This window comes from Boleophthalmus pectinirostris, unplaced genomic scaffold (genome assembly GCF_026225935.1).
Source record: "Boleophthalmus pectinirostris isolate CB_2022bp ecotype Guang Dong unplaced genomic scaffold, ASM2622593v1 HiC_scaffold_16, whole genome shotgun sequence".
Classification (NCBI taxonomy): domain Eukaryota; kingdom Metazoa; phylum Chordata; class Actinopteri; order Gobiiformes; family Gobiidae; genus Boleophthalmus; species Boleophthalmus pectinirostris.
Window position 1 is genome coordinate 17,329,044 of NW_026571095.1, and position 22,740 is coordinate 17,351,783.

The 22,740-nt window shown below is 37.8% G+C and overlaps 2 protein-coding genes across 2 annotated transcripts; both read left to right on the plus strand.

Moving 5' to 3' along the window:
- The first annotated feature begins 10,876 nt into the window (after positions 1–10,876).
- Positions 10,877–13,351, plus strand: LOC110173376 (leucine rich adaptor protein 1-like). The gene is made up of 4 exons (XM_020939374.2): positions 10,877–10,951; positions 11,062–11,271; positions 12,113–12,297; positions 12,904–13,351. The coding sequence occupies exons 1-4, from the start codon at positions 10,877–10,879 to the stop codon at positions 13,349–13,351; spliced, it is 918 nt and encodes a 305-aa protein (XP_020795033.2).
- Positions 13,352–15,201: 1,850 nt separating this feature from the next.
- pgap6 (post-glycosylphosphatidylinositol attachment to proteins 6) lies at positions 15,202–21,064 on the plus strand. The gene is made up of 13 exons (XM_020939515.2): positions 15,202–15,358; positions 15,772–15,955; positions 17,274–17,481; positions 17,714–17,841; positions 17,914–18,176; positions 18,260–18,591; positions 18,659–18,755; positions 18,880–18,994; positions 19,071–19,213; positions 19,561–19,739; positions 19,824–19,970; positions 20,047–20,163; positions 20,415–21,064. The coding sequence occupies exons 1-13, from the start codon at positions 15,295–15,297 to the stop codon at positions 20,736–20,738; spliced, it is 2,301 nt and encodes a 766-aa protein (XP_020795174.2). The 5' UTR covers positions 15,202–15,294; the 3' UTR covers positions 20,739–21,064.
- The last annotated feature ends 1,676 nt before the right edge of the window (positions 21,065–22,740 follow it).

A 22,740-nucleotide genomic window follows, 5' to 3' on the forward strand; every position in this document is an offset into this window, starting at 1 on the left:
GTATTTTTAAAGGTATGAAAGCACATGTGCAGCAACTAAAGACATGCTATTTGGCTGAGGGAGATTGTAATTTTCTGTCCTTGAACAGAGGAAACCACGTTCAGCAGTTTTCCTTTACAATACTTATTAAGGTTCATAAAGAAAAGTTCATCTTGTAAGGTGCATTTTTAAAAATCTGTTTTATGTAAGATAAAATTGCTTTCTAAGTAAAGTAAAAATTAACTGAAAGGTGTGTATACCTTGGTGTCTAGTCACCAATATAAACAGAGAATATGTATGAAAGTGCAACATAGACGTTTTTAGCTGTTAGTTTTGTACACACCTATTTCCTATGACAGAGCTTTAAACTGTTTGTTTTTACTCCTAAAATAGTACAGTTCTCCTTTGCTACAGCTCAAAAAGCAAAAGTCAAGAATGACTACATGTCTGAAGAACATTCATACACCTTCTACCTGCTGCTTTCACTGCTTTGGGCTTGAGTTGGGTCTTTGAAACATTTTTCCCTTTTCACTGGTTCCAGCTTGCTCTTATATGGTGCCATTTTTAGAACATATGATGATTCAGAACCTAAAATATTTTGTTTTGAATTGTCAATTGGTATGGCAAAAGTCCAAACTTTTCATAGCTTTGAAAGTCGTGGATATATTCTCACGACACTACACAAGAAAAATTACAAATAAAAAATGTGAGATGGTTGTAACTGGAATGTTTTTCTTTGGCGTGTATCTTCAAAACTCAGTAACTAAGCCTATTTTTCAGATCTTTCATGATTTAATACAGGTGAGAAATTATACAGCTCAATCTTATATCTTATGATGATGATGATTATGTGCCTAAATGAATATGACTTCTTAATTGTAAATGATTTGGTTTCATGTGGTGAAACCAAAATTTCAGTTTTCATGAGAGATTGCAGTCTGCGGTTGCTTGTTCACGTTTTGAGGTGGACCAATTTTCCAAAGAGGCTTTCTTGATCAGCGAAGCTTAACATTCTAATAATGGAATCCTTTTCATGTGGTTTGCATCACAGAAAACAGTTGTGTTTCCCACCACATTTTAACACACACGTTCGTCAAGTAATTAGACTGAGAATACTTCACAAGAATTCTTGAGCACTGCTGTTTCGTGCTAAAAACTGTTTTATTTTCTTATTACTGGATAACTTCTACTTGGAGCAACATTTCACAGGATTTCAAAACCCCTTCCACTTGTTTGTTTGTAGAGAGTTCACCACCTGTTTGTTTCTATGGAGCTGTTATTGCTTTTCCTTCCACTGTAAGATGTAGAGTACATTTTGTTTTTCAATTACATTTAAACTGATCAATAATACCATGGAAAAAGTGCATACCATTAACTTGGCCTGGTTAATGCTACACTATGGAACATTCTAGGGAGAACAATAAAATCTCTATAGAGAAAAGTACATGGCAGACACTTGACCAGAAAAGTAGAGCATATTTAACCTGGGAAAATTAAGAATCATTTCCAAAATGCAGCTTGCAAAAGTAGGCTATAGTTCAAAGATCAAGAAAAGGCGATAATAAAAAATTCAAGATAAGCCACGAAAACATGTATAACCAAACATCTTTTTTCATGTGTTTTGACTCCACATCATCGTAGTATTTTGGCTGGGGCGCGTGTGTTTTTAATATGTGTGTCTGCGCTGACAGATGGATGGAGTCAAGGGGAAGTGAAACTCTAACCTCCAAATGTTGATAAGTGACCTCATTACACTGTGTTTTTCTTATACTCCACCATCATGGCTGCCCCTCAGGAGACCCACATCCAGACCATGATCCAGATCCATGCCAACTATGTGAACTCAACAGGAATTTTCTTCTCTTGGCTCCTGTCACACAACAAGTTTTTGGCACAATTTCACTTGGACTGTGAGCCAGAGGTGCAAGAGGAGGAAATCCAAATATAAAAAAGAAGAATTACAAAATAACAACCATTATTAGTGACTCACCATTTAGAGAGATATCCTTGACTGACCAGTGCAAATCAATTAGAGTATTGTTAATGTGGATTATGTAAGATCACATTGTTTGTCCAATCACTCTAATGGTATTCTTGTCCATTCCATGTGTGAAGAATGTCAAATGTGGGAGTTTGCTTCAGATACCTCACAGCTGATTATGAAGGCTATAACCCATGAACTAATCTTGAACTTTGACAATTTTCAAAACTCACATTTTAACAAAATTACTAAAAAGGTTAGCCTGAACCGGCAATGGTTAACAAGGCAGTGCAACAACCAATGAAAATTGAAATGAGTTTGCATCTTTGCCCTCGCACTGATCAGCTACAGTTACTAGTTCTATCTTTTACTACCATCAATTATTATCACATTCTGCAAGTACTAGTACTCTTACTACCAACCCCAAGTGTGGACAAAGTGAGAGATAGGGTCCTTTCGCCAATAATGTGCAGTCCAAACTACTTGCAACTAATACCATTAATATGTTAGCAGAAAAAACTCTTTATTACGTATATTTGTATTACAAGTTTTACAGGTATATACAGTATAATGTCCACCAACTACCTGTGCTGCTCTATATGTCATAGCTCCCCTGTGATGTTTACCACCACCCTAAGTCCCAAGCTGCCTCTGAAAACGATTCTTGCCCCTAAACCCCAAATCTCTAGCCTCTTCCCTCTCTCTCCGCAGAATTCCTACAAATGACTTCCACATGTGAGTGAGGGGCCCCTCGGGAATAGGGCCAAGAAGAATATACTGCTGACAGGTACAGCACTGACTTCATCAAACACACACACACACACACACACACACACACACACACACACACACACACACTGGACTATTGGCTCACTGGCAGCAGCTGGCACTCAAGCATGAAGGAGGAAAAGGCATATACTAAATACACCTTTACCGTTCTTATGGTGCATCCACTACTTGGATTGAAACACTGCTGATCAGTTTTTGCAGGTTGATGGCATGACCATATTGGCATTGTGAAGACAAACTTTATTTTTCTCTTTCTTCTTCTTCTCTCCAATTTATGTCTCTCTTTTTTTATTTTAATCTTCACGATTATTTATGTTTTGATTTGTTTTTATTATGATTTTAATGTATTTCTTATTCTGTAAAGCACTTTGAATTACTTTGTGTACGAATTGTGCTATACAAATAAACTTGCCTTGCCTTGCCTATTTTTTTTTCACAAATTGAAAAAAGTCTTACAGGATTTTTGTTAGATAGTAATATCCTCGTACTCGTACCATAAGTATACACATATTCTCACATATAAATAAATACATATAGTTACACATATATATATATTCATACATATATACATACATATACCTATATACCTACTTACCCACATTTACAGACATACACTCGGGTACATTCACCTACATTTGACATTTACCTATATACTTTTTTATTTTTTTAATAGAATTAAATAAACCAGATTTAACATTGTGGCGTAGAACCAGGGTGTGCTTTAAAACATTATTATATACATTACTATACATTACACCAAAGACTTATTTCAAAACAGACTGCAAATTTTCAGACTCTATACAAAGTCAGACCGTGTTTGTCTAATATAATTCAACCATCCACTCCATAAATTTTCAAATTTGTCTTTCTCCAGCCTAACTGATGCCGTCACTTTCTCCATATTGTATAAGCATTACACCCACCCACTCTTCTACCTTAGGTATTTGATCCGTTCGCCATTTTTTGGTGATTGCCTTTTTGCTATCCATAATTTTCATTATATTATAATCATTCCTTCTAGTTAAGTTCAGTATATCAATTTTACCCAGATAAAAAACTTCAAAATTTAGGGGAACACTACAATTTACTACTTTGTCAACAGCAATTTTAATTCCTGCCCAATATGATTTCAATAGTGGGCATCCCCCAAAAATTTGAAAGTGATCTGCCTTGGAAGTACCAAAAGATTTCGTATCTGCATATTTCCTCTGTGCAGGGGTCAGAAAGAATCTACTTATATTCTTCCATCTGTATGTGAAGACAAGCTTTAAAGGTACCATATTGCCGAAAATTGATTCTTGTGAGCTTTAAGCCTCATTATAATGTTGTTACCGCATCACAAACAAATTTGGAGTTGTGTTTTCTTTCATTCACACATGTTTGAGTAATACTTTATTATTAGTCTGTCTACATCTCCAAAGCCTTTTACACTTAGTTCAGAAGAGACTGTCAATTCCAGGGCTGATATTAGTTTGAGAGAAGAACTCAGCCTAAATATGCAGGATTGTTGTGTTAAACATGTGAGCATGAAACAAAACACAACACCAGATATGTTTTTGATAATAAACATTATAACATGGATCAGAAAATAGTATAATATGCACCCTTTAAGATAAATTTCAAGTAAATGTACTGCAGAGATGGATAACTGTTTTCCGAAAATGAACATAAAAAGCTACTTGGTGATACCTTGAAAATAAAATGTAATGCATAATAGTAAACATTCTACAGCATGAAGGATATATGTATACTTACATAGTAAAAGGTGCATTTCTATACAAACATTTTAAAAGAAATGTACAATATTTAAGGCCTTTATGGATGCAGTATCCTCATCATCATTTGGCACCACATTCATTTTATACACCTCAACATCAAGTTATTTCATCAAGCTAAAACCAAAGTAAATCTTTCTAACCTTTGACAAAATAAAGTAAGAAAAGTGCCCCATACTCTAAGGTGCTGAACCTGAAACCAGAGCACTCCATGTGATCCCAGGTTACACTTTACAGACAGTATCAAATATCAGCTCCAACCTACAGCACTTGACCTTTCCTTTGTCCTGTGAGTCTCTGGGCCCCAGCTCGTGACATTTAAACCAGTGAATACACGTCTCAGGAGAGTGTTCACTTACAGCAAGGTATCATGGGAGTACAGAGAGAAATACTGTCCAATCACAGGCAGTCGTTTTTCTCTCCTTCATCAGTGTGTCTGACCTGTAGCATGAGGAATGTGGGTCCAGAGCAGCTGCAGACAGAAGAGGGGAAGAGGTCAGTGAAGCCAGTCTCCTGCAAAGTGCTTCAAACCAGATGAAATGTAAATAGTTTGACAGCAGGGAGGACATGGATATGCATTCCCCATTCCTTTTATAATTTTATTTTGTTTTATACTTTTAGTAATCACATTTTGTTGTTTTCTTTTTATGATCTCTGTTCAGCACTTTGGACACAGTTTTGTTTGTAAAATGTATTATACAAATAAAGTGGATTTGGATCCAGCACTAGCTAAGCTCATCCTGAACAGCTTGATTAATGCCAAGAGTAACAGCCAGTAGTTAAAGTGCTTTTGACAGGTTAGACTACTCATGTGACTACAACACAGTTAAGATCGTTATACTTAAGATCGGTGCAAACACGTTTACACATATTTTTGCAATTTGGCTATTTTTTTAAGTTTAAATTTGTATTTCCTGGTTAAACAAGGAATTCTACTGTTACCTAGCAAAACTCCTCTAATGTACACATACATTATTATCTGACAAATACAAATGTAAGAAAAGACTTTTATTTTGTTGTAAAAATAAAGATAATAAAAATGTGTTTCTTTCTTTCGACATATTTTTCAACTTTTCTTCACAAACTACATCTTGATTGGTGTAACTATAATTTATATTTAAAATTGCTGTTTAAAAAAATGACTCTTGTGTGCTTTAATCCATGTTAAAATGTTATCATAATAGCATACCCAGACTCGTGTTTTGTTTCACTGACACATGTTTGAGTAATTCTTTTTTATGTCTCTGTCTACATCTCCAAAGCTCAAGATGCTCTGTTCCACCTTGTGATGTCATGAAGCGATAGTTTTCAAGTAAACAGCTACTTTTTCCTTTTCCTTACTAGAGTTTGGAATTCAAGGGCTGAAATCATCCAAATTATTCTACTGAAGGAGTTTAAAAACACAGTGAAGCACTTCCTGTATTACCAGATGACATCACAAGGTAGAACAGAGTGTTTCCTGTTTGAGAGTAGAACTCAGCCTAAATCTGCATGGTTTGTGTGTTAAATTTGTCTGAATGAAACAAAACACAACTCCAGGTCTGTTTTGGATGTGAAAACAACATTATAATAGAGATTTTAAAAATAGAGCAATATTGGCCCTTGAGAATTATTTCAGCAAAATCCATCAGGAGAACATTCTGTCATGATAAAATTATGTTTGGTACTTCACCTCATAATCCAGCACATGTGCCAAAAACATGGTACATTCTTAAACCCCAAAGGTTCAGTGCTGCTAAAGACAGTACATTGCAAACTACTTGGCTTTACAGCAGCCCTTGAAAATCCATCAGCTAATCCTACACTGATATCCACACATTTCCAGGGATTTATATTCTCCCTCAGGAATACAGAGACGTGACGGTTTCTCTGACCTTTGCTTTACCTGGGGCCATGGATGGAGATACCAGAACCAAGCCTGAACACACTCGGAAAATCGTGTTTAATGTCCCCACAGTGCTACTCCCTGGGGTTGTTTATCTAGGAATGTTAATGTGCTCGTGTGCACTGACCCTGGTGAATGGGCTCCTAAGGGGGTTCCTATCCAACCTGAAATCAGAGGCTGTCCGGTGCCACTCATCTGAGTACACAACATCTGATTTTGTCTACTTCCTTTTGGGTTTATCATTTCTATCTTTCTATCTGGAAGCACTATGCACAGAGATAGGCAGAGGGACCCATAGCCGCAATGAGCCCCAAAGCTTAAAGGTGCACTGTGCAACTTTTCTGAGGAGGGTCTGCTACCTGCTTGTGTCCATAGAGATATTATTGCTTTTCCTGGAATGTTCCATGGTGGACTCTCCACAGATCTGAAATGTAATCTACCGTAGTACTGCAACCTGCTTGTCTCCCTTGTGAGGTTTTGACAGGTTTAATATACACATTCTAGACAAAGCATTAACATTTCTGTGGAGACAAGGACCCTCCACAAGAAATGTTATGCAATGCATATAATGACTGCCATACCAGCTTGTCAAAGCCTGATCCCATCATCATTTTTCTAACAGCTGACACAAAGTCCTTTAGATCATTGAAGGCCACATTATGTTGTCAAAAGAACACCTTCATGTAAATTGTTCGCAAACTTTACTCTTACTTGTTTGAACTTCTTCTATTTTTTGTTGAAAATGATATTCTGTGGCCTAAAAACTGTGTTTTTTATTATCATTTTGGTTTGGAAATTCTTATAGTGTATTGAGCCTTTTCCTTTGTATTAAAATTGAGTTTGACATTTCATGACAACACTAGACGAGCAAAAGGAGCCCCTAAACTGAATTTTGGGTATAGGTCTCTGTTACTTGCTAACCTCCTCTCTATAATGTAAAGCCTTCCACATTAACTAAATCCACCATGGAGTCAAGCATGAATAAATGCACATTTTTGCATAGAACCATTGTTTGTACAGGTAGATGATGTATTAAATCTTTATGGCCATTTCATCATAAATTCATGGGCTTTTTCACATGCTTCTCACGCTCTGTGCATTCTCCGTCATGCTCTGAATAAACACGGCACAATTACAGGATGTAAATGGGCCTCTGCATACATACTAGATCTATTACTTTTTACAGTCGCTTCATTTCGCTGTAGGTCCATAACTGGAAACAGATGGCAGTGGTAGTATTGAGACCACTAATCAAATGACTACCATAAAACATATATTACAGCCTTTTATTATGATCCAAGTATGTTTAATCCAGCTATTAAAAGCTATGGAGCATGATATGTAAGTAAGGCAGATTTGCACAACAGAAATATGGCAATCATTTTGTATGTTATGTTTCCATAAGCTGAAGATTGTTTTCCACATCACACTAGAGAGTAGTACCAAAATGACTATGTGAAGCTGCCGAATCTACGCATTTGACCGATTAAGAAAATTTTATAGAAGAACGAAGCAAATACAGAGCAGTGGTTGTATCCCAATAGAGCAGTGGTTGTATCCCAATGGCGGTGAAAACGGGACTTGATCTGCAATATGACATCTTGAAAATAAGTGATTAATGATTGCTCAAACATGCATCATTACCTCCGCCAAGGAGGTTATGTTTTTGCCGGCGTTTGTCTGTTTGTCTGTTTGTTTGTTTGTTTGTTTGTTTGCTGTTAGCAACATAACTCAAAAAGTTATGGACCGATTTTGATGAAATTTTCAGGATTTGTTGGAAATGTGAAAAGGAAGAACTGATTTCATTTTGGGGGTGATCCGGAAGAAATCCTGGATTCTGGATCACTTTGAAATTTTAGTTAACATTGTGGTAAATGGGGCCAAAAATTTTGTTTCTCAATATCTCGGTTAATTATTGACCAAACCCCATGAAATTTGACTCAGGGATGGACAATGGGACCCTCTTTCATATTCCAAAGGCTGATCCGGATCTGATCCAGAAGACTGATTTTATTGCAATTTATATAAAAAATGGGGGTAGTCCTTGGCGGAGGTCTGCGCTCTCTGAGTGCTTTTCTAGTTCCAAATATTTTTGAGGAAGTAAATGAAAAGGGCAAACAACTAACATGTTTAAAAGCTCTGAAAAGTTGATTTTTCATAATAGGTCTAATTTAAAGGACAGTGCCATATTTACATAGAGGTCAGGTTTTTCATTTAGCAGGTAAACAGTTTTTAATTTCACTTTTGTCTTTCAAATAAAGTTACTTTTACTTTAAAATCCACTAATTCATTAGGTATTTCAGCAAGTGTTTTTGATGATCAGATTTCTTTTGTGCCTTTATAGACACACCAAAATCTGATCCAATTATTGGATCATCTCTTCTTTACTAGACAAGAAAATGGACAAAAGACTTGGCTTTGTTGACTATATTGAAAATTTGACCATCTCCTTGGTGAAGTTTAACAGATTTCAAGATTCCAATTTTAAAGAGGAAAAGTGTCTAGAGGCCAGCATTAATCTTGTGGGCCTTTAAGACCTTTTAAATGAACAAAAGAGGGAAAAATGTCACCAGTGACCTTTTAAAACTGACTCATCGACTTCATCCAAAAGTGATAACCTACGAATACTGTACCTTCTGTTGTTGAAAACAGCAACACAAATTTTCTTCAGGAACCCCAGCAACTTAAATCACATTTTCTGATGTTAACATGGGCAGTTCTCAGACGTTTGGGGTCAAGAACCTAAAGGATTTCTTGACCCCATGGCCTCATTTATGAAGCTGTTTTTCTGACCTTTGACATAAGACGCAAAACACAATGTTTTTACGTGGATTTACTTTAACATCCAGCAAAACATATTTTTGATTATTTCAAAGCCCAGATACAAGTTTCAGCAACAAATCATTGTCCTCCGGTGCATATTCCATTTAAAGGCTCATAGTTGCTAGAAATTTTGGCTATAATAGTTTCCTTGTTCACAATACAGGACACTTTAAATGCCAGTTCTCAGTGTATCGGATTTAATTACTTATATTCAGATGCAGTAATGTCTTATCTGCTCATTAAAGAGACCACTCACTGACTTCCACATTCTTAAATTTTTATGTTTGTTTAAATTTATGATTTCCCCAAAACTGGAAGTGAGAGTCCCTGATGCATAAAAGCATAAATCTCCAACTGTGCATAGTCTCTGTTTTTTGACAATGTGCCTGCACCTTCACATACACATGGTTCTACCTCGATCAGGGTCAGGTCAAAAATGTGAGTTTCACTTTACCACCCCACCATTTCCGCATTACTCATTGCTCTAAGTTTGTAAATCATAGCGTACTTGTGCAGTGCCCCGCTGATGTAATTGTATAGAATGTTCGCAGGCCCCCAGTTAATTTGTGGACAATTAATGGTTGGAGGTCCCCTATATAAATTTACCAAAACATATATCTTTTACAACTCTTAGGTAGATGGGATGACCTCAGAGTGTTGACTTAAGTTCAACTTTCATGGTAAGTGTAAATGAGAGTTTCATTGGGTAAACATTATAGATTTAGGAAAACAGCTGTAATCCCACAGGTAATTCTGAATGGAAAATAGTCGTGTGTTTGCCGAATAGTTAGTACTTCAAATGCTGCCATCTACCGGTCATTGAGGGGAGAATCTACAGTATAATGGGGCCTGTGTGGTGTGTGGGTAGTATAGCGTTAAAAAAATTGTTGTATGTTATTATGTGTTATTGTAGTATGTTATTCACATTTTTACTTAAGCATGGATGCTTTATTTGTAAATGATTAAATAAATAAATGGAAGTAATTGTTAGTATTTCATAGAACATAGGTTCCTGAGAGCTATAGTATTGGAAGGTCTACATAAACAAAGTAAACAGAAACGATCTAAAAGCTGTAAACACCCACCTGAATCGACAATAAACAAAATAAATTGTTTTCTATATTTGGCGACTAATTGATGAACGTCTCCACTGACCATTTCAGAACAGAAGAGTTTGTCTCCTACAAGTGTTGACATTACAGAATACACCAAAAAGCATAGACTAGAAGTGTCCGGGACATGTTCTCCTGATGACTGGCTCTCACAGATTTCAGAAACATGGTGGGGATGATAACTGTGGAGCATACTTTAAAATATTATTGATTATTATTCATATTAATTATACAGATAGTTCAAATGATAAAACATCGCGAAACTGCTGCATATGTTATTGAGTATAACATTGTGGTGGCTTAGAAGTCTGTCTGTATGCCTTGTCAACAACATCTAGATACAGGCAAAGGCCTCTTCAACCACGTGACTGCTATAAGCTAAGCTTGCACAAACTGTAGGTTACAGGTGCCTCTCTGTTCTCTGCATTGTTTTTAAAGGTTTACACAAAAAGTGCGCCTTTGTTTTCCCGCATCACGTTCAGAGCCACATACCTGTCATACCTCACCTGTATGAATGAAGCCAGCGGGATACATGAAGCGCGCACTCACAGTTCCAGCGTTTTCACGACGTGCTGCTCTGCGCTTCATGGTCGTCCCAGAGAAAACTGTGAGAGAAAGAGTTAGTACCATGCTCACAAGTTGGATGGATTCATTTGGATATTACGCACACGCTTTTTGAGACATTTTTAACTAACAAACGTGACAACACTTCGTCAGATGGCTGAAGAATTTCCAAACAATTCCCTACCAGATCTAAAAGAGCTGGAGAATAAAGTTGGGAGGAAAACCCCGGAGAGCCTTCTCATGTGGTTGAAGGAAGATGCTGCAGACACGTGTGTGGGAACATGGAGTGGTGACGTCCATAAAAACAACCAACTCTTCAATGATGACATGTCAACAAAAATTAGCAACTTAAAACAAGAAATGGTAATTCATAAGTTTGCAAGCTGCTTTATTATAGGTATAAACATAGGTTTATCTTTTGACTCAGTTTGTATGTATGCCTACATGGTGTTCAGTAACCTGTACAACTTGTTTCTGGTAATCACCTTGTAGTTATGCAAGGGGAAAGATGAAATAGCGTCCTCATGAACAGGTTCTCGTCATTATTGTGTAATGACTGACATTGTCATATCTCTACAACCACTCCTCTTCTCTGCCTTTTAATTTACACTCTCTGAATTCTTGTATTCACTCAGGCAGTCACCACTAGCTCTCATAACCTGTTTGGCAACACAGTTACCTCTGGTGTAGGTCTGTTTTAAGGTATTTCGCTATATAAATAACCAAAGTTATTATTGTTACATAGGCGAAATTGGTTTTGCAATAATTGGGAGTTTGTGTGAGCAAAAATGAACCCTAACCCTATGTCTTATTTTATCCTCAGCCTCATTCATACCAACATATTTAGTAAAACATCTTATGGGATGATTCATAAATATCTAACTTAAGATTACCCTGTGTGTAGGCATTCCCTTTACTCAGTGAAATACTCAACACATCTAAGGGAGGGGTTCTCAAATTTTTCAGACAGGGACCCCCAAAATAACCATGCAACTGACCTGGGAATCCACACTTATTTGTTTATTGTGTTATACATGGTAAATGAACCAACATATAAGTTACAATTTTTTCAATTACATGAATTATAGTTTCATTGTTTAAGCAAACTCATCTCACAAGATTTATCACAAAGCTTTATGATCAGACCTCCACTGTGGAAACCACTGATCTGATATGGTTGTCTTTTATGTTATTGTGTTGACAGAGATGGCTGCGGTCCACAGATGTGCGTATACTGCGTCAGCTGCTGGTGGTGCATGAGGGAATAGAGGCCATGCGGTGGCTGGTGGAGGAGCGGGGGGGCTCGGTCAGTCAGAGCAGCAGCCTCACAGGAAGTCTGAGCAGCCTCATCACTGTGGACGAGCTAGGACTCTCCCGCTCCCGATATAGGTAAGTCAGTTTTGCCTATATTGGGAGCGGGAGAGTCAGTCATTTACAGTACTACTCTGCGTTAGTGTATCCTATGGGTTTATTACAGTATTAACTTCATGTTAAGGTTAATACCAGACTATTAACTTCATGTTAACATTTTTTTTGGAGAAGCATGCCAAATTGCAGGTGTCTTCAGAAATATTTTCAAAATCAGACAAAAAAATATTTCCATTATGCTGGCTGCATAAGGAACTGAAGTAATGTTAGTCCCTATAGATTTTTGTCATTCATCTGAAATTGAAAGAACACAATAGAGACATAGGAGCTTGACATTTATTCACAATCATATTCTAAGAATATTATTTTAAATAACATTTTCACACTTAAATTGGAAAATAAATAGTATCCAATGAACCAGAAAAGCTCTTGTATTAATATAAACATTTTTTTCAATTAGTTATTTCAGTTTTTCTTCACAGCTAAGGATAATATTACATTGTGGAATTATATATTCCACTGGTATTTATGGTGTCCCTCAACCAATAGGCTATCATTATTTTTACTGGAATAGAATATGAATAAATAATAAATATTATTTTTTAATTTTTTGCATATCTTCCATAGGGACAGTTTAACCAGCCCACAAGATTTGACAGAAGACACAGAAGAGGAATTGAATCATGAGCCACTACACACTGCTGATGTGTCTGGAAACTTGAGTCAAGACTACAGACCAGAAAGACATTCTTCTATTTTCTCAGCTCACAAGCTTGAAGTCAGCCCCTCTACTAAATTTGGACAAGATTCTCAGCAGCACTCAGATCAGGTGGATCCTAACCCTGTTAGAAGTGCTTTGCTCAGATCCAGCAGGATTTCAAGACGAGAAGAAAAACCCAGCTACAGTTTGTCCAAAGATGAAAATGTGCACCCAAAGGTGGAAATAGAACTTAAGGACTTTGAGAATAAACATACAATTAGAGACATGACTGCACAAGAGGAGGGTATAGTGATGCTGGGCTATGATGCTCAGTGGTGCTGGGTAGAATCACAAGACGATGTGACGTTTTTATAGATCTATAATAAAGAAAATGTGGTTACTTTTTGAAATACACCCAACTAATAACAAAATCCTTTGAGTGAGTCTAGGCTGATTAAGGGATAATTTTCTGTTTTGGTATACACTGCTCAAAAAAATTCAAGGAACACTTTGAAAACACATCAGATCTCAATGTAAAAAAAAATAAATTTAGATATCTTTACAAATATGGACAAGGTAATGTCTTAGGAACACAAGGATGCCACATCTTTTAATGGAAATAACATTTTCAGCCTACTGAGGGCTTAATTAATAGACGCCATGAAAATCAAAGTGAAATAAAGATGTGGCAGGCTAGTCCATTTTGCCAAAATTTTATTTCTGCAGCTCAAAATGCTTCTCACTGTCTTGTGTGGCCCCCATGTGCTTGTATGCATGTTTGACAACTTTGTGGCATGCTCCTAATGAGATAACGGGTGGTGTTTTGTGGGATGTCCTCCCAGATCTGTATAAGAGCATCACTGAGCTCCTGTAGAGTCTGAGGAGCAACCTGGCATCATCTGATGGACCCACACATAATGTCCCAGAGATGTTCTATCAGGTTTAAGTCAGGTGATCGTGAAGGCCATTCAGCTGTATCAATCCCTTCATCCTCCAGGTACTGCTTGGATACTCCAGGCAGTACCATATAAGGCCGGGCATTGTCGTGCATCAACAGGAACCTAGGCTCTACTGCACCAGTCTGACAGTGGGTTGAAGGATTTTATCCTAATACCTAATGGCAGCCAGACTGCCGTTTTCTAGCCGGCAGAGGTCTGTGTGTCCTTCTATGGATCTGCTTCTCTAGACCCTGACCCACCACCAAAGAGGTCATGCTGAAGATGATCCAGGCAGCACAGCATTCTCCTTGTCTTCTCCAGACTCCTTCACGTCTATCACAGGCGCTCAGGGTGAACCTGCTCTCATTTGTGAAAAGCACAGGGCTCCAGTGGAGGGCTTTCCAATTCTGGTATCGTCTAGCAAATGCCAATGGAGCTCCATGGTGCTTGAAGGTGAGCACAGGGCCCACTACAGCATGTGGGTCTCTTTCTGATTGTTAAGTTTGGGCAGAGACATTCACACCAATAGCATGCTGAAGGTCATTCTGTAGGGCACGGGAAGTGCTCAACCTTTTCCTTCTTGCACAAAGGAACAGATGGGTCCTGATGATGAGTTGAGGACCTTCTAGAGCCCTGTCCAGCTCTCCTAGAGTAACAGCCTGTCTCCTAAAATATCCTCCATGTTCTGAGGATTGTGCTGGGAGACACATTAAATCTCCTTAAAACCGCACATCTTGATGTGCCTCATATTCCCAGTAGTGAGAATCACTCTAGCCAAAGCAACACTAGTGGAAAACAAGCCACAAAAGATCAAGAGGGAGAAACTTAAAATGACTTCCACATGCAAAACCAGTTCTGTTTTAGAGGTTCTCATTGGTGCCACTCTAGTGCACCTGTTGTTCATTTCCATTAAAAGAGGTGACTTTTTGTTCCTAAGAGATTGCCCTATCCATATTTCTAATGTAGATGAAGGAAGAATATTGTTCACTTTGAAATCTGATGTGTTTTCAAAGTGTTCTGTAATTTTTTGAGCAGTGTATGTACATTAGATTAAAATATAATATTTATTTACTCAGCTTAGTTGCTGTTAAAAGGTCATATTTTGATGTTGAACTGCATTCAAACAAATAAACAGTGAGGTGAACTGTAAATGAATGGTGTATATATTTCATTACATTTTTATTGCACTTTATTTTTTTTAGCAGTAAAAGTACTAACATTTCCGACTTCTTTAAAAGCGCCACTGGGTTCTATTTGTGACGTCACGGATCTGCACTCAAACCCGGAAGTGTCCCGCACCTGCAGTTGTTTTTCTTCGATGTCTGCTACACTTGAGCCTTACAAAGACGATGTAATGAATGAAATATTGGATGTGAAAACATGGAAATATCTATTCTGCGTTGCCTCCTTTTGTTTTTGTTGGCAGCTACAACCTTAGCGGAAGGTAAGCTGCCTGGACGACTCAAAGTCAGTGGGATAGATCTAAGCTATCCCACGCAAGTGACGGAAGAGAATGTCATAATATCCGTGTGTTATCTGGCACTTGCTCGCGCATTTGAGCTTCATGTTATACCGTATGTTCCTTCAAAGACTGAGCCTACATCTATGTTTTAAATGACAATTAAAGTGGCGGTACATTAGCAAAGTTCTGGTTCTGTAAAAAGACAGATGATCAAAAATCAACCATAAATCAAACATAAAACATAACTGATTGCGTTGTATATACCTTGTGATTACCAGCAGTGTCCATATCAAGGCAGTGTGTACTGTTTGTCTGTTTTATGTATATTACCCCATGTAGACTCTTTGTGTTGATTTACCTGTCGGAATTCAAAATGTAATGTGTTTTACTTGCAGATGGACAGGTGACGTTTGTGTCCGAGCTCTCGTCCAAACCTGCCCAAAAACTGTCAAAATATGGATGGTATGGAAACGTGAGGCTTCAGAGGTTCCATGTCCCAGAGGAGACCGCTGTCGCCCGCTGGGTGTTCACAGTGACTAAAAACCACAACTTCAACTGTCGACAGTATAATGTCTCCATGTAAGACCAAAATACATATTTACGTCCTGTTCTACTTTGACAAGAGATACTTACGTGGACAAAATTGTTGGTACTCCTCTGGTAAGGAAAGAAAAATCAACAATGGTCACTGAACTAACTTTAATCTAAAAAAGCAATAATACATTTTAAAAATCCTAAAAAATTATCAATTAAAATCAGACAATGCTATTGATTTGTTGTTCAACAGAATTATAAAAATAAAAAAAAACTAATGAAACTGGCCTGGACAAAAATGATGGTACCCCTAGAAAAGATTGTAAGTAACTGGAAAATAGGGACATGGATGTGGCTGCAAGAGGAAATTTATGACAAATTAAAGAGATGGATCATACGAATGGAACCAAAGAGCCCAGAACAACCTCCAAAGAAATGAAATGTGAACTTTAAGGGCAAGGTGCCTCAGTGCCAGATCGCACCATCCATCACTGTTTGAGCCAATGAATGTCCTTTGGACAGATGAGACAAAACTGGAGCTCTTTGGCAAGGTACATCAGTTCTATGTTCACAAATGCAAAAATGAAGCAGACCAAGAAAAGAACACTGTCCCTACTGTGAAGCGTGGAGGAGGCTTGGTTATGTTCTGGGGCTATTTTGCTGCATCTGGCACAGGGTGTCTTGAATCTGTGCAAGGTACAATGAAATCTCAAAACTATCAAGGTATTTTGGAACAAAATGTGTTGCCTAGTGTCAGAAAGCTTGATCTCAGTCATAGGTCATGAGTCTTCCAATAGTATAATGACCCAAAACACACAGCGAAAAACACCCAAGAACACCTAAGAACAAAACACTGGACTGTGCTGAAGTGTTCTTCTGTGAGCCCAGATCTCAGTCCTCTTGAACATCTGTGAAAGGAACTGAAACATGCTGTCTGGAGAAGGCACCCTTCAAACCTAAGACAACTAGAACAGTTTGCTCATGAGTAGTGGGTCAAAATACCTGCTGGCCAGTGCAGAAGTCTCACTGACAGTTACAGAAATCGTTTGATTGCAGAGATTGCCTAAAAAGGTTGTGCAACAAAATATTAAGTTAAGGGTACCATCATTTTTGTCCAGGCCAATTTCATTAGTTTGTTTTTTCTAATGATTCTGTTAAACCATAGGTGAAAAGCAATGTTTGATTTTTGTTGGACAATTTTTAGTATTTTTAAAATTTATTATGTTATTTCAGTGACAATTGTTGATTTTTCTTTCATTGCCAGAGGGGTAACAACAATTTTGTCCATGTCTGTACATAAAATCAATTGCAACAATTATACCATTATATTTATTTAACATTTGTATTTTGTTATTTTTACTAGATATTTACGATGGGGGGCCCCTCCAGTCATAAACCCAGTTGGGACAGTGTTCCCCAAAGATACGGTGTGGAGCTCTCTTCATTCTTTGAAATTACCCGTGCCAGTGACATTACAGACCTCCACAACCTTTAACCTGACCTCCCCAGCAGCTGGTGACTGGTACATCGCTGCTCACTTGCCTGAAGATGATGGTCGTATAGAGCAAAAGGTCTGTATTAGGTTCTGACATTTATGAATGATTGTGTTTTCACTAGAACCAGTTTCTCTGGAGCAGGGGCAAACGCTGCCTGTGAAGTTGTCGTACTACATTCTTTGCAATAGTCTTTGTTTTGTAGTACTATAATGATTAACCTTACTAACTATTGTGGCAGACCTGATCACATAATGCTTTCACCAACAAACACATTTATTCTAATACCGATCATGTTTTTTTCTCTAAGGGCTTTCCGTCCTGCTCCTACTTCTTCCAGCCTCAGCTCTCGATCCGAAAAGCAGTGGATACTCCAGTGTTAGAGCAGGGCATCGTCCTCCAGCAGACCACTAGCCCAAAGCGGGTTGCACGTCTTAAGTCAGTAGTGCCAGTTTTTTTTAATGTACATGTTCATGAGTGTGTACTTAACTAAAGCATTGCCCTTTTCAGGTTGTATGTTCCTGAGTTCTCATCCTCGGTGTCCATCTGGCTGGGTAACTGTTCCTCGGAGGACCTCCGCAGTGAGGACTGCCCCGTGGTCCTTAGGCTGGGATCCAGAGCTCTGCAGGAGGAGCCACTTTCTGTGGACTGCTCAGGGACTCACTGCTCTGCCACCCTTCCCAATCCTCCATGGGACATGTGGTTACAAGTTGTCGTGGAGACCAATAACAATAACCTCACTGTGACATTCAATATTGTCTCAAACTACACGGGTATTGTAAATGTGTTGTTAATACAATTGAATGAAAAATATTATTTTAATAATGTTTTTATTCTGAATGTTTGTTTCATATAGTGAAGTGTAAGCCCAAAAGTGTAGGTCTTGCTGCTGGTGATGATTTCAGAAAACTCCGTGGCAGCAGTGCCTCTTCAAACTCAACATCAGCTCAGAACAGCTCTGAGCCTCTATTTACTAACACGTCCTCCCCTCTGCCCCCTGCCCCGGGGACAGCATGTGTGTGGAACATCCCAGTGCTCAGTGAGGAGCTGGATGTCTTATCTGTGCGATACACTCCCACCAGTGGAGCCAACATCAGTGTCACAAATGCACAGCCCACTCTGCTGAGCTACCCTCTGCACACAGCCACCACTGGGGGCACTCTCAACCTCCAGCTCACACTCAACTCTGTGAGTACATGCTCTATAATACATTCTGTGTGTATCTTTTATTTGACTTCTGGTTTGCTGTGTGTAGACGAATGCAACCATGGGTAACGGCAGCAGTGTGATAGCCTGTCTGTCCCCATGGACACCAGTTCTGGAAATCAATCACTCTGTGTCGTGTCACACAGGTACACAAACAATTGCTGAACCTTAACATTTGAAAAAATAAAAATAAAACATACAATATATACATATATTTAAAAATATCCAAGACAATCTAACACTAATGTATTTGTGTTTGTGCATTTCCAGCTCTGTCCAAAGGATACAGCATCCGTGTGAGTACAAGTGTGCCCAAAGCTGTGGTCAGACTGCCTTATCCTCAGTCAGCAACATGGTACCTCACTCTGCAGCTCACCTGTAATGGGTAACTCTCACACTCACACACATCTTCAGTTGAAAGTATAAATGTATTTGATTAGTAATTGTTGTTTTCCTTCCAGCACTGATTGTGGTAATGCATCAGTGGTGTCAGTTGTACCAGAGGTGTTTGTCAGCGCCTGTGTTGAAGATTGTGGCACCTATGGAGAATGTCGACTCATCAGATCCTTCACCTACCTCTACGCTGCCTGTAGCTGCAAGGCTGGTATGAGCACATAACCACAACCATATTTTAGTTTGCATGGATTTTTTTCATTTCAGATCACAAAATGATTTTAAATGGCTTAAAATTATTAACGGTATGTGTTTTTATTGTTGAAAAATTTCAACGGGATTTAAAAAAAATTTTCATGTATGATCCAGAGTCTGATGTTTTTTTTTTTTTATAATCACAGGTAAATACAGGGCTATGGGCGGAGATAGGGGATGTGAATAAACTGCAATTTTCTGAGCACTCAAGCTTTGAATGCAAGAGAGTTCAGGATTACTCAAACATGCATGGATTTTACATAATATGTCTCCTTTAATAATATTTAACTGGTTTGTGTGTAGGCTGGAGTGGCTGGGGATGCACTGATGACTCCAAAGCTCTGTCCATCAGTCGGCAGGTTATCGCAGCTCTAATGCTCACGATCAGTAACCTCTTCTTTATACCTGCCATTGTGGTGGCTGTTAAACGGCACTACATCACGGAGGCCTCTGTCTACCTCTTCACTATGTTCTTCTCTACGGTAACGCATCCACAGTGCAATTAGAATATTTTACCATCAGTATTGATCATTATTAATAAAGTAATGTTGTGTGTTTCTGCTTAGTTCTACCATGCCTGTGACCAGCCCGGTGTTGCTGTGATGTGTATAATGGACTATGATGCTCTGCAGTACTGTGACTTCCTGGGCTCTGTCTGTGCCATCTGGGTCACTATTCTGTGCATGGCTCGGATTAAAGACACTTTCAAATATGTAAATTGTTGAGATGATCAAGAATATCCAGTCACACAAATAAGAAATATCTGAATATACTTTCCTTTGCATTCAGGCTCTGTTTATGCTTGGAGCCCTGTTGTTAGCCTTGTCAATGCAGCTGGACCGCAAAGGCCTTTGGAACATGCTAGGCCCTGTGCTTTGCGCTCTGTTGATCCTCGTTGCTGCCTGGGTGAGACTTGTAACACCTGATTTGTACACCTGTAAATGAGATGACATGTATTATTATAGTCCAAAAATTTTATCTTGTCCATGTCGTCCGTCACACCTCCAGTTCAAATGACTTTAACAGCTTGTTGCTAATTCTACGACACGTTCCACTCTTAGTCGAATAATAATGGGCATGTCCTAAGTTGACCAAGAATTTCTTTTGTCAACTACAGCCCTATTGATATGTACAATACATGTTTGATTCCTTCTCAGGTATATCGAGGAGTGAGGCGCCATCACTGCTACCCGCCCTCCTGGCGTCGCTGGGTGTTCTTCCTGCTGCCGGGTGCCCTCTGTGCCCTCATCGCGGTCAGTGTTTTTGTTTTTGCACAGACTGAGGACAACTACTACTACACACATTCGCTTTGGCATGTCCTAGTGGCAGTCTGTGTGGTCTTCCTGCTACCTCCTAAAGAGAGAAACAGAGAGGCGTTTGGCTGGACCCAAGGCTTCAGCTGGACCTGGAACTGGAGGCCCAGGGTTTGTGGGTACACACTTTGTGAGAGTGGCAAAGATGAACTCTACACAGTTACATAAGTAACATGTCTGCTTGTGTTTATTTATATGATTTGTTTTGTATTGTACACCCATGAATGTACAATATTAGGGCCTCTAACACGCAAAATTTAGGGTAGGGTGATGTATAGAAAAAATAAATGACTAAATAAATTAAATTAATCTGTAATATCTTGATGACCAGCCAATATTGTAGCAAATAGCACCTCTTGGCACCAAAATGTTATAGTGTACTTCTAAATAGTTGAAATTTGTTGGAAGTTGAAATTTGTCTACTAACACACAAAATGTACACAAAATGTGTGTGTGTATATATATACACACAAATATATACATGCATATATATATATATATACATATATATACATATATATATATATATATATACATATATACATATATATACACACACACACATATATATATATATATATACATATATATATATATATATATACATACACACATATATATATTATATATATATATATATATATATATATATATATATATATATATATATATATATATATATATATATATATATATATATATATATATATAATATATATATATATATATATATATATATATAATTCTCCCCTGTGGACATTGTATATTATGCAATGACATATTTATGACAAATGTTACAAGAAGAAAAACTAACAAAAACTTTCAAATTAATGGGTCTTTTGCCAAGCTGGTGCATATGCTCTTTGAATGATAATAACTTCATTGTATACCTTTTTATTAAGTCAGAACAAACAGTGTAAAATGAATGCTGGTGGTCTTAATATTTTGCCTTGTTGGTGTAAGCTTTGTCATCCCTGTGTTTCACGTCTGAACTAATATGTTACATAGTATGTAACCTTAATGAGGTGGACTTTATGTTGGTTACACAAAAAATACTCAAGTAAACCTACTGAAACCTTTAAGGTGATTGGTTGAAACAGATCACCTGATACTTGACCTCATGATGTGACCTGGTCTGGCTGCACATTATATGTACATATGCTATGTATAAGCATAACAGGAATGTTATTAATATTTGTAACTGCACTTTACTTTAATAATTTGTTTGGAACTTAATAACAGATTTGTATCCTAACAGTCAAATTATTTTCTTAAATGTTGTAGCCAATCAGATGTGGAAAAGTCACCACCAACCCGACACTCCAAAGCCAATTTATATTTTGTTTCCTCAAGTCTGTTTGTGATGCACTTTGATTTAACTCTACACAGGGTCCCTACTTACATATGCAGTACATAACAATGGCAACTCTATTTTGATTGTACTTTTGATGTGTGCCTCCTATTGGTGTATTTGCTATTACTCCTTTTGTGTAAAGTTGACCAAATAATTTTATTGGCCCTGACCTGCACTGTTTCTAAATATGTATTTTTTCTGGTTTTGCACTGTCAATGCAATCACCCCTTTGCCTTCTCTATATAATGCATTCTTGTGTGGATTGTGACTTTGATGTAATTTCACCTCTCAAACTCTTCTTCCACTGTGTCTTTCAATCTAAATGATATATGATTTTAAATGTGTAATTACCTTTTTGTCTGTGAAATGTATATCAATATTTATTCCTGCATTTAAGATATCAAAAATAAATCTGCTCTATTGAAAGAGTCATTTGCTCTGGTGTAACTGGGGTTGTTTTGTTCTTTCCTAGAGCTCAAAGTGGATGGAAATGGATGGAAGCGGATTAGGTTAATCCCCAGAAATATGAAAGTGCTGTTTGTACAGATGAAACACTACTTTACAGTGTGTAATATGTGTAATGTTGGCCTCATCGTGCGCCATCCATTGGAAAATGTCAACAATAAAAACAAACAGGAAAGCAAAGCAGGATATTCCTATAGTACATATAAAATGTTATCTTAAAGGCAGTAATGGTGTTGAACACATCTGTAATCAATATGATCATTAAAATAGTGCAATACCCCAAAAAAATATTCTCAAAATGATTTTGCTACATATTAGTTTAGGGTAAACATCAAAAGACAAAACTGTTGT

Coding starts and splice junctions, on each gene's coding strand:
- LOC110173376 (XM_020939374.2), top strand. CDS start 10,877: ATGAAGCGCGCACTCACAGTTCCAGCGTTTTCACGACGTGCTGCTCTG. Junction 10,952..11,061: donor TGGTCGTCCCAGAGAAAACT/GTGAGAGAAAGA, acceptor ACACTTCGTCAG/ATGGCTGAAGAATTTCCAAA. Junction 12,298..12,903: donor CTCTCCCGCTCCCGATATAG/GTAAGTCAGTTT, acceptor TATCTTCCATAG/GGACAGTTTAACCAGCCCAC.
- pgap6 (XM_020939515.2), top strand. CDS start 15,295: ATGGAAATATCTATTCTGCGTTGCCTCCTTTTGTTTTTGTTGGCAGCT. Junction 15,359..15,771: donor AGCTACAACCTTAGCGGAAG/GTAAGCTGCCTG, acceptor TTTTACTTGCAG/ATGGACAGGTGACGTTTGTG. Junction 18,592..18,658: donor TCCAGCTCACACTCAACTCT/GTGAGTACATGC, acceptor TGCTGTGTGTAG/ACGAATGCAACCATGGGTAA.